General features: G+C 35.9%; 1 protein-coding gene across 4 annotated transcripts in view; it reads left to right on the top strand.

The window, feature by feature from the left end:
* Positions 1-14,570, top strand: part of Znf654 (zinc finger protein 654) — a 102,771-nt gene that overhangs the window by 78,856 nt on the left and 9,345 nt on the right. For 3 of the 4 annotated variants that reach the window (XM_029544248.1, XM_021209579.1, XM_029544246.1), the window contains 4 exons: positions 8,293-8,428; positions 10,238-10,440; positions 11,012-11,151; positions 13,257-13,398. In XM_029544248.1, the coding sequence (XP_029400108.1) occupies positions 10,324-10,440; positions 11,012-11,151; positions 13,257-13,398 (399 nt within the window). In that variant the 5' untranslated portion in view covers positions 8,293-8,428; positions 10,238-10,323. Of the gene's footprint in view, positions 1-3,936; positions 4,147-8,292; positions 8,429-10,237; positions 10,441-11,011; positions 11,152-13,256; positions 13,399-14,570 lie in introns of those variants that run through there. The other variant, XM_029544247.1, reaches the window with a different exon arrangement.

The following is a 14,570-nucleotide window of genomic DNA, read 5'->3' as shown; positions in this document are numbered from 1 at the left end:
CATTCCCTCTGTCTCTGCTCTATCTTTGTTCTTGCATTTCTTGTAGATAGGATAGATTTTTGATGAATATTTTGTGGGTGGATTGCTGTTCTTATTCCTCTACTGGGTGTCCTGCCTGTAGGATAGATTTTTGATGAATATTTTGTGGGTGGATTGCTGTTCTTATTCCTCTACTGGGTGTCCTGCCTGGCTATAGGAGGTGGCCTTTTCAGGTTCCACATCCCCACTATTATGAATCACAACTAAAGTCACCTGCATAGACTCCTGGAAGCTTTCTTCACCCCAAGTCTCTGACACATCATAGAGATTAACAATCACCACCCCCAGCCTCAGATCTTCATTCACTTTCCTGGCATCATCTCTTCAGCCTCTCTCCACACCTGATCCTGAACCGCTCACCACCTCATTTCCCTGCCCTTCCCTTCTACCACCCAGTTCCCTCTCTCTTCCTGCCTCTTATGACTATTTTATTCTCTCTTCTAAGTGAGATTCAAGCATCCTCTCTTGGGGCTTCCTTCTTGTTTAGCTTCTTTGGGTCTGTGGAGTATAGTGTGGGTATCCTGTAGTTTATGGCTAATATGTAGTATAAGTGAGTACTAACCACACATCACATGTCATTTGAGTCTGGGTTACCTCACTTAAGATGATATTTTCTAGTTGTATCCATTTGCCTGTAAAATTCATGATGCTCTTGTTTTTAATAGGTGAATAGTATTCACTTGTGTAAATGAACCACATTTTCTGTATCCATTCTTTGGTTGAGGGATATCTGGGTTGTTTCCAGTGTCTGGCTATTATGAATATAGCTACTATGAACACAGTGGAGCACATGTCCTTGTGGTATGATGGAGCATCTTTGGTTATATTCCCAGGAGTGGTATAGCTGAATCTTTAGGTAGAGCTATTCCCAGTTTTCTGAGGAATCACCAAATTGATTTCAAAAGTGGTTGTACCAACTTGCAATTCCACTAGCAATGGAGGATTCCCCTTTTTCCACATCCTTGGCAGTATCTGCTGTAGCCTGAGATTTTAATCTTAGCCATTTGTAAGGTGGATTCTCAGGGTCATTTTGATTTGTATTTCCCTGATGACTAAAGATATCGAATGAAGGGAAGTGAAGATCTTTTCCAAATCTGTAGGCTGCCATTTGGTCCCTATGCCTAACAGAAACTTTTCAGTTTCATGAGGTCCCATATATCAATTGTTGATATTAGAACCTGAGCCATTGATGATCTGTTAAGGGAATTGTCTCCTGTACCAATTCATTGAAGGCTATTTCCCACTTTCTCTATGAGATTTCGTATATCTGGTTCTCTGTTGAGGTCTTTGATCCACTTGGACTTGAGTTTTGTGTGGGGTGATAAATATGGATCAACTTGCATTCTTCTACATGTAGACATCCAGTTAGATAGCACCATTTGTTGAAGACCTTTCTTTTTTTCCATTGTATGGTGTCTTAGTCAGTGTTTCTATTCCTGTACAAACATCATGATCAAGAAGCAAGTTGGGGGGGGGGGGAAAGGGTTTATTCAGTTTACACTTTCACATTGCTGTTCATCACAAAAGGAAGTCAGGACTGGAACTCAAGCAGGTCAGGAAGCAGGAGCTGATGCAGAGACCATGGAGGGATGTTCTTTACTGGCTTGCTTCCCCTGGCTTGCTCAGCCTGCTCTCTTATAGAACCCCAGAGTACCAGCCCAGAGATGGCACCACCCACAAGGGGACCTCCCCCTTGACCACTAGTTGAGAAAATGCCTTTCAGCTGGATCTCATGGAGGCACTTCCCCAACTGAAGCTCCTTTCTCTGTGATAACTCCAGCCTGTGTCAAGTTGACACACAAAACTAGCCACTACATATGGTTTTGACTTCTTTGTCAAAAGTCAAGTGTCTGTAGGTGTCTAGTTTTATTTCAGGATTTTCTATTCGATTTCACCGATCAACTTGTCTGTTTCTATTCCACATACCATGCAGTTTTTCTTACTATTATACTGTAGTGCAGCTTGAGATCAGGGATGGTGTTGCCTGCAGAAGTTCTTTTATTGTTCAAGATTGTTTTAGCTATACAGGGCTTTTGTTTTTCCATATGAAGTTGAGAATTGCTTTCTCAAGTTTTGTAAAAGATTGTGTTGGAATTTTTATGGGAATTGTGTTGAATCTATAGATTGTATTTGGTAAGGTAGCTATTTTCAATTTGTTAATCCTACTGATCCATGAACATGGGAGAGTGTTCAATCTTCAAAATCTTCCATTCCTTTTTTTCATAGATTTGAAGTTCTTGTCATACAGGTCTTTCACTTGCTTGCTTAGAGTTTCACCAAGGGATTTTATAGTATTTGTGGGTATTATGAAAGGGGTGCTGGGGGCTGGTGAGATGGCTCAGCGGTTAAGAGCACCAACTGCTCTTCCAAAGATCCTGAGTTCAAATCCCAGCAACCACATGGTGGCTCACAACTATGTGTAACAAAAATCTGATGCCCTCTTCTGGAGTGTCTGAAGACAGCTACAGTGTACACACATATAATAAATAAATAAATCTTAAAAAAAAGAAAGAAAGAAAGAAAGGGGTGCTCTTTTCCCTAATTCTTTCTCGGTCTGTTCATCATTTTTATAAAGAAGGGCTACTGATTTTTAGTTAATTTTGTATCCAGCCTCTTTGCTGAAGGTGTTTATTGGCTGTTGGAAAAGTCTCTGGTAGAATTTTTGGGGTAGCTTATATATACTACCTCAGCTCATCCTCCAACAGTGACAGCTTGACTTCCTTTGCAGTTTGTATCTCCTCTATCTCCTTTGGTTGTTTTATTGCTGTAGCTTGAACTTCAAGTATTATAATAGGGAGAATGTGGGTAGCCTGGTGTTAGCCCTCATTTCCGTGGAATTGCTTTAAGTTTCTGACTTTGTTTAATATGATGGTGAATGTTGGCTTACTGCGTATTGCTTTTTTTTATGCTGAGGTTTGCACTTGTATCCCTGATTTCCCCCAGTTTTAACACTGAAGGTGTATTATATTTTATCTAATGAGATAATTATATGATTTATTTTCTCTTTCAGTTTGTTTATATGATAGATTACATTGATATTTTTTTTTTTTTTTTTTTTGGTATATTGAACCAACCCAGCATCCCTGATATGAAACTTACGTGATCATGGTGCATGATGTTTTTGATGTGTTCTTGGATTCAGTTTGAGTATTTTTTTTCCATCAGTGTTCATAAGAGAGATAAATCTGAAGATTTCTTTCTTGATTGAGATTAAGGAATTTGCCCTGTTGGTGGCAGGTGGCACAGAGGGCAACATGACCTCTTATTCTCCCGACTGCATGTGCTTGTTCTGATAAATTGGATTTTGTGTGTATTTCTTTATGTTGGAACCTGTGTTCAAGTAAAGCTTACATAGCTTAAAACTTCAGGGTTTTTTTTTTATTATATTAGGGTTAGAATAGTAAGAATAACACATTGTCTAAGAGCTGAATCAATTCATTGCTTATTTAAAACATAAATTGTGATGCTCAGTTTAAAATTCTTTATACCAATTATACAGAAAGTTTTCCTGAAATCTGTTGGTTTCTAGATTTCTGTTATTTCCCCCTCATATTTGGTGGTATGTTGTTTATGTATGTGGTATATATACTTGTTAGAGTGAGGGTGTGCCTGCCAGCCAGTGAGTTTCTGTCCTCAACAACGTGGTAACAGGCATGCCTGTTTTTTATGAGTCAATGCTTAGGATTCAAACCCAGGTACTCCTGTTTATATAGCAAGTGTTATGACTCACTGAGTCATCTCCCCAGGCTGGAATAAACTCCTGATTATCTAAAGAAAGTAAAATAATAATATTCAAAATCCTTATCTTAATGTGATAATTGAATGGATTGGTATAGATTTTAATACTGAAATGACATTAAATCTGTTGTGGATTGAAGTAGATAATAAAGACTTCTTGATTAGTGGTAATGTGCAAAGACAACACATTAATTAATCAACCAATCAATCAATTACTTGACTTAATAGGATGGTTTTGGATAACACCGTGGAATTTGTAGAAGGAAGAGTGACATGAGAAAAGGGCACAGGTAAAATAGAAGGTGAATTTAAAATGTTGCGGACAAGGATGGAAAGAAGGATGTATCACGTGTAATAGTAATGGTTCAGGTAGGTGGGGCCTTAAATTTCTAATTATGATAAGTTGATGAAGGGGTCAAACTTGAATGTAAAAAGATCCAAATATTGAAATACAGCTTTATAGACAGATGTGGACTTTAAAATGGCAACCAGTTTAGGAATGAAAAAAATCTAACTTTAGAACAAAACATTAATTCCACTTTACAATGGATTCTGAAAGAAAAGTGAGTAGAGCTGTTTTCTTCATACCCTTGGCAAAGGTGCAGTGTTGAATGGAATTAGCTAAAGGAAGTGTAAGGAGCCCACTTCAGTAAGCAGCACGAAAGGTAGAGGAGCGTGTTGATGTACATCCATGCATTGTTTCAGAAACATTCTAAAAACATGCCTAATGCTTCAGGAGAGAAATTCTATAGTGCAGGAGGTTCTAGACTAACTTTGGGGGTGTTAGTTTGAATACCATGCAAAAGCCATTAATACTATCTAAAGAAAGGAACTATTTTTATACTTAATTATTCTCATTCATGCTGTTTTTTAAAAAGTAGCCCACACTGAAAGGATTCATTTTCATTACCTATATAAGAGTTTATTTTCCTTAGTAGTACTCTCCAAAATCTAATATATTGACAAAAGAAACACACACAAACATACCAGAATAATCATACTGATGGGTTACACATTGAATGAGAAAGGAGTAGTTTAAAATGTATCCTACCAGATGGAGAGTATATATTGTAATCCTAGAGAAGTACACTCGCACGTGCATGTTGCTGTAAATCTCCTTCCCAAATATGCCCCGGCAATGAAAACATGGCTCAGTTAATATGAATACAAGCTGTGCACCAAATTGGGCAGATCTTCCACATCTATGAGACCCCTTAGAACTTGCGGTTTCTCCAGGCCATGTGCTTCTGCTCCGCTTTTCTTCTTCCTCCTCCTCTGCATCCTCTCCCTTTCCTATTTTTTCCTTATCTCTTCCCACCTTCCCCTCTACCTTCTCTTTTATCTGCCCAATCATCAGCTCTCCTTTATTTTACAAATTCAGGTGGGAAGCAGGTTTACAGGAAATCACCAAGTGCTGTCTCTTTCCTAATTCGCAGGCACAGACTGGAGAACAGAATTAACATAAAATATAATTAGCCCCAGGGCTATCCACAACACTTGCACATTGATATACTCACTTCCCAAACTTTCTTGAGGTTGGTAGTTGTTAAAGATTGTCAGAGCTTTCTCTGAGAAACTTTCGATGGTCTCAATTAGGGGCTTTAGAGCCCCCTTTTTTCTTTTTAAACTAAATTTCTACCTTTTTAAAAGAAAATTTACAGGATATACTAACATAGACTGAGTCCAGTTCTAAATACATCAGGATAATTGGCAATATAACTGGTAATTCATATGTATTTACACATATGATACCCCCCCATGTACCCTTTAAGAATACATGTTACAGCATGCGGATGAGAAAATGCACATTTTTTTTTTAAATACTCAGGCATCTAGGTACCCTAAAATATATTATTTATACATACCACATGTGCACTTTTTTTGAAAATGTTAAAATTGTCTAAGAACTGAAAGCTCACCTTTAGTGAGTACTTACTATATATGTGCAAAGTACTGTCCCAAGAACCTTCTACTTACTGTATGTTATTATTTAATCTTCACAACAATCTTATGAAGTGGGCTATTGAAATTAACTGTTAGAGCAGAGAGGTTAAGTAACTTGCCCACTCTAGGATTTATTTTGTACTTAGTTGTTTTAATTTGGAGATAACCTAGTTGAACATAATGGTTCTTTGTCTTCTTTGATGAAATAATTTTTTTATTAGATATTTTCTTTATTTACATTTCAAATGCTATCCTGAAAGTTCCCTATGCCCCCCCCCCCNCCCTGGTTCCCTACCCACCCACTCCCACTTCTTGGCCCTGGCATTCCCCTGTACTGGGGCATATATAGTTTGCAAGACCAAGGGGCCTCTCTTCCCAATGATGGCCGACTAGGCCATCTTCTGCTACATATGCAGCTAGAGACACGAGCTCTGGGGTACTGTTTAGTTCATATTGTTGTTCCTCCTATAGGGTTGCAGACCCCTTCAGCTCCTTGGGTAATTTCTCTAGCTCCTCCATTGGGGGCCCTGTGTTCTATCCTATAGATGACTGGGGGCCCTGTGTTCTATCCTATAGATGTATTTGCCGTGCACTGGTATAGCCTCACACAAGACAGCTGTATCAGGGTCCTTTCAGCAAAATCTTGCTGGCATATGCAGTAGTGTTGGGGTTTGGTGGCTGATTATGGGATGGATCCCCGGGTAGGGTAGTCTCTGGATGGTACATCCTTTCGACTTAGCTCCAATTTGTCTCTGTAACTCCTTCCATGGGTATTCTGTTCCCTAATCTAAGGAGGAATGAAGTATCCACACGTTGGTCTTCCTTCTTCTTGATTTTCTTTTGTTTTGCAAATTGTATCTTGGGTATTCTAAGTTGATGAAATAATTATATATGTGTGCACATGCGCGCACGTGCGCGCGCACACACACACACACACATACACACATACACACACACCTGTACAACTGTAACTTCTTTGGTGTGATGTACTCCTACTTCCTGTTACCTGGGATCCTGAGGGAGGACTGATTAAGCCCAGCAACTTGAAACCAATCTTTGGAACAGAGACACCTCATTTGAAATTCTTGAGTTTTTTTTTTTTTAAAGATTTATTTATTTATTATATGTAAGTACACTGTAGCTGTCTTCAGACACTCCAGGAGAGGGCGTCAGATCTTGTTATGGATGGTTGTGAGCCACCATGTGGTTGCTGGGATTTGAACTCCGGACCTTCGGAAGAGCAGTCGGGTGCTCTTACCCACTGAGCCATGTTTTTCATTTTCTCCCATTTTGTTCTTTAATAAAATAAACCCCTTTTTTCCTCTTAATCAATAAGGCAATAAATAAATTAATTAATACCTTAGAATTAACTTTTAGGTCGAAAATGTAATGTTCAAATGATATAAAAAGATGATAGCTTAATAAGTAAAGTAACAGCCAGTGTGAATTTGTTAGTTGATAATTCATCTGATAAGTCAAACATTTTAACGCCTTTCAAAATGTTTAAACAGTGTTTATAAGATGTTAAGGTATCTGTCTGCCTCCGGTATTATTTTAAGTACAGAAAAAAAATGACATTTGTGCTTTAATTGCAATTCAGACAATATTGAAATATATTCAGATACTGCTAGCTTCATTATCATCTTTTTTTCTTAGGGGTTCAAGTTCATCTTATTTATTTACTCTTAGTTTATTTTTCAAAATTTTAACTTTCCTGAACTACTTTTAAAACTCTTAGTGTATAATGAACCAGAAAGAAGAGTTCAACAGGTGCACAAATCTAAAGCTGGTTCATCAAACTCAGGAAATAAAATTAAGTAAATCAATGTGATTCCTTTATTAATGTTACAATATAATGAAAATCATTTAACAGCACTGCATATATCTAAAAAATATAGAAGCCAGAAAGTGATGATTAATTGCTACTCATTTTATTAGTACATCTGTATCTAAAACTTGATGCAAACTGCTCCTGTTACAGGTTTGATTTCTTTTCTCCACCTGTTGTTTCTTTATCTGCTAATCACAAATCTAATTTCCAAACAAAGGGAAGTGGAATGTTCAGTTTTGAAACTTATTACTGCATCGTACTGTATCATAAAATGTGGCATAAGTTCAGGGCAGAGCAAGGGACACGTGTCTCCTGTGCATAGAGTGTATGTTCTAGGCAGCACCTCCCATTAGGCGTTTGCCTGTCTTTGTTAACAGGAGCTTTGTTTTGGATTTTTATGTAAACTTAACAGATCATTTAATTTTCAGCTTTTTGCAACCTGGCTGTTTCCCTACAAGTGATTCACCTGTAGGCTTTTCCTTTTGGTTACATTTTATCCCTGTTTTCGTGGGATTTTTTTTTTTTTTTTTTCAGTTCAATCATGTCTGTGTAACATTTGGCATTAAGACTGTTTGTTACTAATGGGGTTTTGTTAGCCTACTTAGGTTGCATTGGCACCCTTTTCTCTTTTATAATTGAATAGCTACCATGTGGCCATCAGTCACTTTATGAATAATGATGATCAAGTAGTTTTTAACTCCTTTAAATTTCACAAAGCCAGAATGATTTTTCTCTCCTAGGAATGCCAGAACCACCTCCGCAGATATGGCAATGTGAATCTGGAACTGGTGACTCGAATCATTAAAGATGGTGGCCCATGGGAAGATCCAGTGTTGCAAGCTGTTCTTAAAGCCCAACCGGCATCTCAGGAGATAGGTACTTCAGGAGAGTCAACACCAAACCCATTTCTTTTCTAACTTGGCCCAAAGTGCTTCTTGATACCAGCTTTGTTAGATTTCTTTCTTGTAGTGGTACTGTGGCTGTTGACATATTTACTGGGTGTTACGGGGAGTTTTTTTTTTTGACCCTACAGTTATTGTTTTAAAATATGTTTAAGTAGCTATACTTTTGTTGTTATTGTTGTTTTAAGTTCAAACCCTAAACCACAGAATATCCATTGTATCAGAGTTCTCTGAAGGCTGGAACTCTGAATTTATTTTACCCATTACTATGTTAATATATTCTTACGCCTATATTCTATAGTTAGTCCAATGCCCTGCACACAGTAATTGGTTAATACAGATGATTACTGTGTGAATTGTTGTTCACACAGTTCTGTGATTGAATGAACATGGTAAATGAATAAGTAAATTTCAAATATGATAGAACAGCATTTCCCAAGCTAATACAATTTTGTGTCATTGCCTCATTACTTTACCTTCTTTGAAATCAGCTCCTACCATAGTGAACTACAGTGAACTCTAGAGCCAATATTGACTCAGAGCCAATATTCCTTATTGAAGTAGGAGGCTTTGTTCTCTAATCCAACCTGTTAATATTAACCCTTTAGTTTCCCATATTATTAAAAATGTCCTGAGTTCTAGGAGATATGGAGCCCCAAAACTTAGCATATAAGCTTAATATAGTGTATAAGCACAAAAATATAGAAAAGTCAAAGAGAACAGACAAGCTCTTCCAACTTCGGAACAGCTACTTAGCATGTGTTGAACATATAAAGATATTCCTGTTTGTAACAGGTTAAGTCATGGAGTGTGTGGAGAAGGGACTATCATGCTGGGTTTAAGACCAAACGAGCACTATACCAAGAGTGGAGCACGCAAGGCAAACAAGGGAACTGCTGCTTGATGTGTGAATTGGAAAACACTTAGAGCAAATCAAAGGCCGAGACAGTTGGAAATGAGGAGAAAGACTTGCTTATTGATGAAAATTATAAAGAGTAAATAAATTACAGGAAAGATAAGGGCCATTGTGAGAGGAAACTAGGCTAGAGAAAATAGGATGGTAGTAGCATCAAGAAAGCCACCGATGGAAGAAGGCAGGAGCAAGCATGATGGTTCAGAAGGTAACAAAGGCACTTGCTGTACATGTTGGTTAATTGAGTAATACACACACACAAAGAATAATAACAACGTTTTAATTAATTTTTAAGAGGACAAGAGAGAAGAAAGTTTATTAGACTTTTAAGGGAGTGTTTAGGCTTTTGTGAGTAGGAGCTAGAACAGAGCTGGTGTGAAGGCTGATGGTTCCTGAGGTTCCTTTTATAACTACACTAGCATTCCTCACTTTGGACAAAAGTTCTCTAGAGCCTCATTAATATAGATGCCTCTTCTCCGGGTAGTAGTCCTTATGGTAAAGTCCATACTGAAATAGATTCTTGCACGAACTCCAAGTAACTGTTTACTCACCATACATTTTAAACAGAAGTAAATGTAAGTAAAATGTTTAAGTCAAAATAAAATATAGTTCATCAACACTTCAGAAGCTACTGATGAAATATAAATAATTAAAAATGTTTGGATATAAAAAGCATAAAATATAGATTCTATTTCCGTCTCTGCCACTTACAATATCTTTGTCATTGGGCAAGTCATTTAATCTCTAATAAAACAAATAGCATAGACTCTGTCATGGAACATGTTATTTATATAATCTAATGAAATATGATGTTTTAGTTGTAAAGTTTGGATACTTTTTGAGAGTAATAATGTTTTCTTTTTAATATAGTGAACAAATATTTAAGTTCTGAAAATCCACTGTTCTTTGAACTACGTGCCAGATACCTAATTGCCTGTGAACGCATACCTGAAGCAATGGCTCTTATTAAATCTTGTATAAATCACCCTGAAATCAGCAAAGACTTGTACTTCCATCAAGCACTCTTCACCTGTCTGTTTATGTCACCTGTAGAAGATCAGCTATTCCGGGAGGTATCACTTGAGACTTTTTTCCTATTACCATTTATCCTTACTAAAAACAAAATAAAACCTTACTGTTACTGAATTGTTTTGAAGTAATAACAAGGATATAGAGATCACATTATCTGAATGTATTTACTTATCACTATTCTTTTAAGTTTATGTGACTTAGAATCTGATAATAACAAGTGATTGAGTTAATATAATTTACTTATTAAACTTTTGGTATGATACAGAAAAAAACCTGAGAAATATTATGATTTTGTCTCTTAAAATGCTAAGAAGTTTAATGCTTTTTTTTATTTTGTTTTTTACAATAATAGGACTTCTTTCCTACCCTGACTTCTACTTACCCATGGGCATTAATGGCCTTGCAAGTACTCATTGTGAAATGCAGGTGTTATGCTCTAAAACAATAAAATGTAAATAAAAAATAAAAATATTTTATTTTTAATTTATACAGTATATAATTGTAAAAGAAACTAGAAATGTATCAGTACTTGCAAGTATACTAAACTTAAACTGCAACTAGAGTATTATATGTTTTTGATGATAGGAACTGACTCTTCCTTTCTTCTTACAGCATTTGTTGAAAACTGACTGTAAGAGTGGAATTGATATCATCTGCAACACTGAAAAAGAAGGCAAGACTTTGCTAGCCTTACAACTCTGTGAATCCTTTCTTATTCCACAGCTCCAGAATGGGGACATGTACTACATATGGTAAGTGTTTCTGATGCATAATTTGAAATGGAAAAATGATACTGGTTAGTAGAGTTTGGACTATATATTTTCCTTACAGTTGTTTGAAAGTGTTCAACTACTTTTTAAAAATAGCATTGTTTTATTGTTTTTTAATTTTGTGTGTGTGTGTGTGTGTGTGTGTGTGTGTGTTTAAAACAATCATGGTACCAAATCTATGTAGGAAGCTAGTGACTTATTAAACTTGAGTACTTACCAAACAGTTCACTAGAGATGTCTTTAAAGATAGTGAATAAAGGTAAGCACACATTAGCTTTTTTATTTTTTAAATGTCAGTTACTGTCTCCATCATACATTGTGTTACTGAGGAGATAGATGTTCATGAACTGGAAAATGTGATTCATAAAATACATATACAAGCCTAACCAGCATCTCATGAAATAGGTGTGTCGGGAGACTGAAAACCAAAATGACTGTGTGTAGTAGCAAACACAATGTTGTTTCCTAACTGGAACAGTTATAGTCATTTTTAAAAATTTAATAATATAGAATATTAGAGTCATGAATTATTAAACTGAATAATGTTTGTTATTCTGTCTCGGTCCAGAGTACTTTTTGATTATAGAATTGTTACATTTCTCTCAAGTGTATTTACAAAATGAAGAAAGCCCAATGTCCAGTGAGCTCAACTCCACTTACATGTGCTGGACTCTCAAGACATACACAGTAAATCTATTTTGGAAAAAACAAAGTTGCCACCAAGTATTTTAGTAGTTCCAAATTATGTGCTTTATGTGAGTTTTAGGATCTAAGGGTAGATTTCTTTATGAGATGTATCCTTATGCTTTCACTTTACCTGAAAAGCCACTGCCTGTATTTGTCCTTGTTCATCCTTGGCTGTGTATTAGGAAAGAATCTACCTGTGAATGCTTTAAGTGTTCTATAATTTGTCTGTTCAAAAGAATAGCATGTTCACAGAAAAGCACATGATCTAAAGCTAATGTAAAGGATCTAAAGCTAATGTAAAGGATACAGTTTTAAAATCAGTACTGTACGTTTAAATTTTAAAATTACTTTTCGTATCTTAATAGAAAGGAAATATTCTAAAATGTTGGTTTCTAAATTTGCAAGTAGTATGTTTACTGTTCTAGTTGGCAATGGGACCTAGGGAAATGCAGCCAAAATAATGAGGCAGACTAAACTCTTATACAGCTAACAGCAAACTTTATTCAGAGCATCAGACAATTTATACTCTGAGGATTAAGAGGAATCACATAAGTAAAGTGTAGAATCACAAGGGCAAGCCACATGTGGAACACGTGGCAAAAAAACCCCTCATTTTTCCATAGAGGAATATAAACAGTAGCCAGTTGAAGGAATAATGGAAGTAAACTCACTCCTATCCACTACACCGGGGTGGGGCATGAAAACACATTTCAAGAACAATTCGATGTTTCTGAAGACACTGAAATCACAAGACTCAGTTTTCTTGGAGTTTTCTCACCGGCACTCAGAGTTCTCTCTTGACTCCATTCTTGGATGGTATTCTGATGTTACATACTAAAGGTCAAAGTGTGTGTTTTACAGTTAGAACATCAGTACTAGTAAATGAAATTAGAACTGATTTAAGTCAGCACTATGAATTTCTTAGGTATGCCAGCATATCTTTAGAAATCATTACTATCGGGCTGGTGAGATGGCTCAGTGGGTAAGAGCACCCGGCTGCTCTTCCGAAGGTTCGGAGTTCAAATCCCAGCAACCACATGGTGGCTCACAACCATCCGTAACAAGATCTGACTCCCTCTTCTGGAGTGTCTGAAGACAGCTGCAGTGTACTTACATATAATAAATAAATAAATCTTTAAAAAAAAAAAGAAATCATTACTATGCAAGTTTATGTAGCTTTTATTTTTCTCTTTTAACTTCTGTTAATCTCAAGGTAGCACGGAGAGCATACACATTTATTTATTTATTTACTTATTTATTTACATATTTATTTATTTATTTTTGAGCATAAACATTTATAACTACTTTATGTATATAGCCTTGCTAGGATAGTATAGAATCAGGCAAAAGAAATCAATGTCTTTACTTATATTTTGATATATGTCTTTTTCTCATTATAGGGAGTTGATTTTCCTATGGAGTAAACTACAGCTTAAATCTAATCCTTCAAAACAAGTGTTTGTAGATCAATGTTACCAACTTTTAAGAACAGCAACTAATGTGAGAGTCATATTTCCTTTTATGAAAATCATTAAAGATGAGGTAAATATATTTATTGTTTCAGTTTTTAGATTTTAATGCTGCATTCTCTGTGTGTTACAATGCTTCAAATATTCAGCATGGCACATGTAGAAGAAAAAACAAATCTATCGTTACTTAATTTGGGAATAATTGCTTCCATATATATCTTATGACTAGGCAAATTTATCATTTTTACCATTATAAATTTTGTTTTTGAATACTAATTTACAAATGATCTGATTATACTCCTTCATTGTCTCAGAAAACTCTTAGTTGATAATAAAACTGTATGTAGTTAAGTGGAATTAATAGAATATAAGAGACTAAGAGGACATGAGGCTTGCAAATGGTTACTTTTTCCTATAGTCCATAAGCCATATGTTGCCTTTTGTTGGCAGTATGATATTGCAACATACACAGATGCCATTCTGGTTCTTGTCCTGGTCAAATAAGTATTGATTATTCCAACCATTAGAGGCATAAAATCGATTTCAGTAGATCAGTAAAAAATTCTGCAGTAAAAGCTAATACAGTTATCATTAACAGAAATAAAAAGTTGACTGATTTTCATACAATTTCCAGTAAGCTTATTATTCTTATACTTTATTAGATTTGTATGATGCCCTCTTTCATATTTAAGTAAATGTAAAGCTCTAGCATATATAATAATAGCAATAATAACAATAATATCAGCATCATTATAAGTACTATTTAGTATAATAAAATTTGCACTGATTTTAAAATATAATTACTTCTTGGCATCTATTTGAAATGATATGCATTAACTCTCTGTCAGAGAATGAGAATGAAGCCTTAAGGGAAACTAGAGTTGAAAGAAAATTCGAAACAAAGTTTGCAAATATTTTACACTACAGTTATTGTGTCTTGTCAAACTTGAGAATTAAATATAAAAGAGTAAAAGCAAACATAATTATTGAAGAGACTTGATTTGAAAATTCTTCCCAAACTTCAGCATACTGTTTCAGAAAGTTTTCCTTTTGGAGTTGTATTCAAATTTTTTTCTTTTTTCTTTTCTTTTCTTTTTATTTTTTACACTCCATATTCCATTCCCTTCCCCCCTCCCCCTGACTGCTCCACACCCTACACCTCCTCCCCAACCCAACTCTCTCCATGTGAGATGCCCCCCTCACCGCACCCGACCTCTAAACTCCCTGGGGCTGCCAGTTTCTTGA

This window comes from Mus pahari, chromosome 12, assembly GCF_900095145.1.
Source record: "Mus pahari chromosome 12, PAHARI_EIJ_v1.1, whole genome shotgun sequence".
Classification (NCBI taxonomy): Eukaryota; Metazoa; Chordata; class Mammalia; order Rodentia; family Muridae; genus Mus; species Mus pahari.
This window is presented reverse-complemented; position numbering and strand designations above follow the sequence as displayed.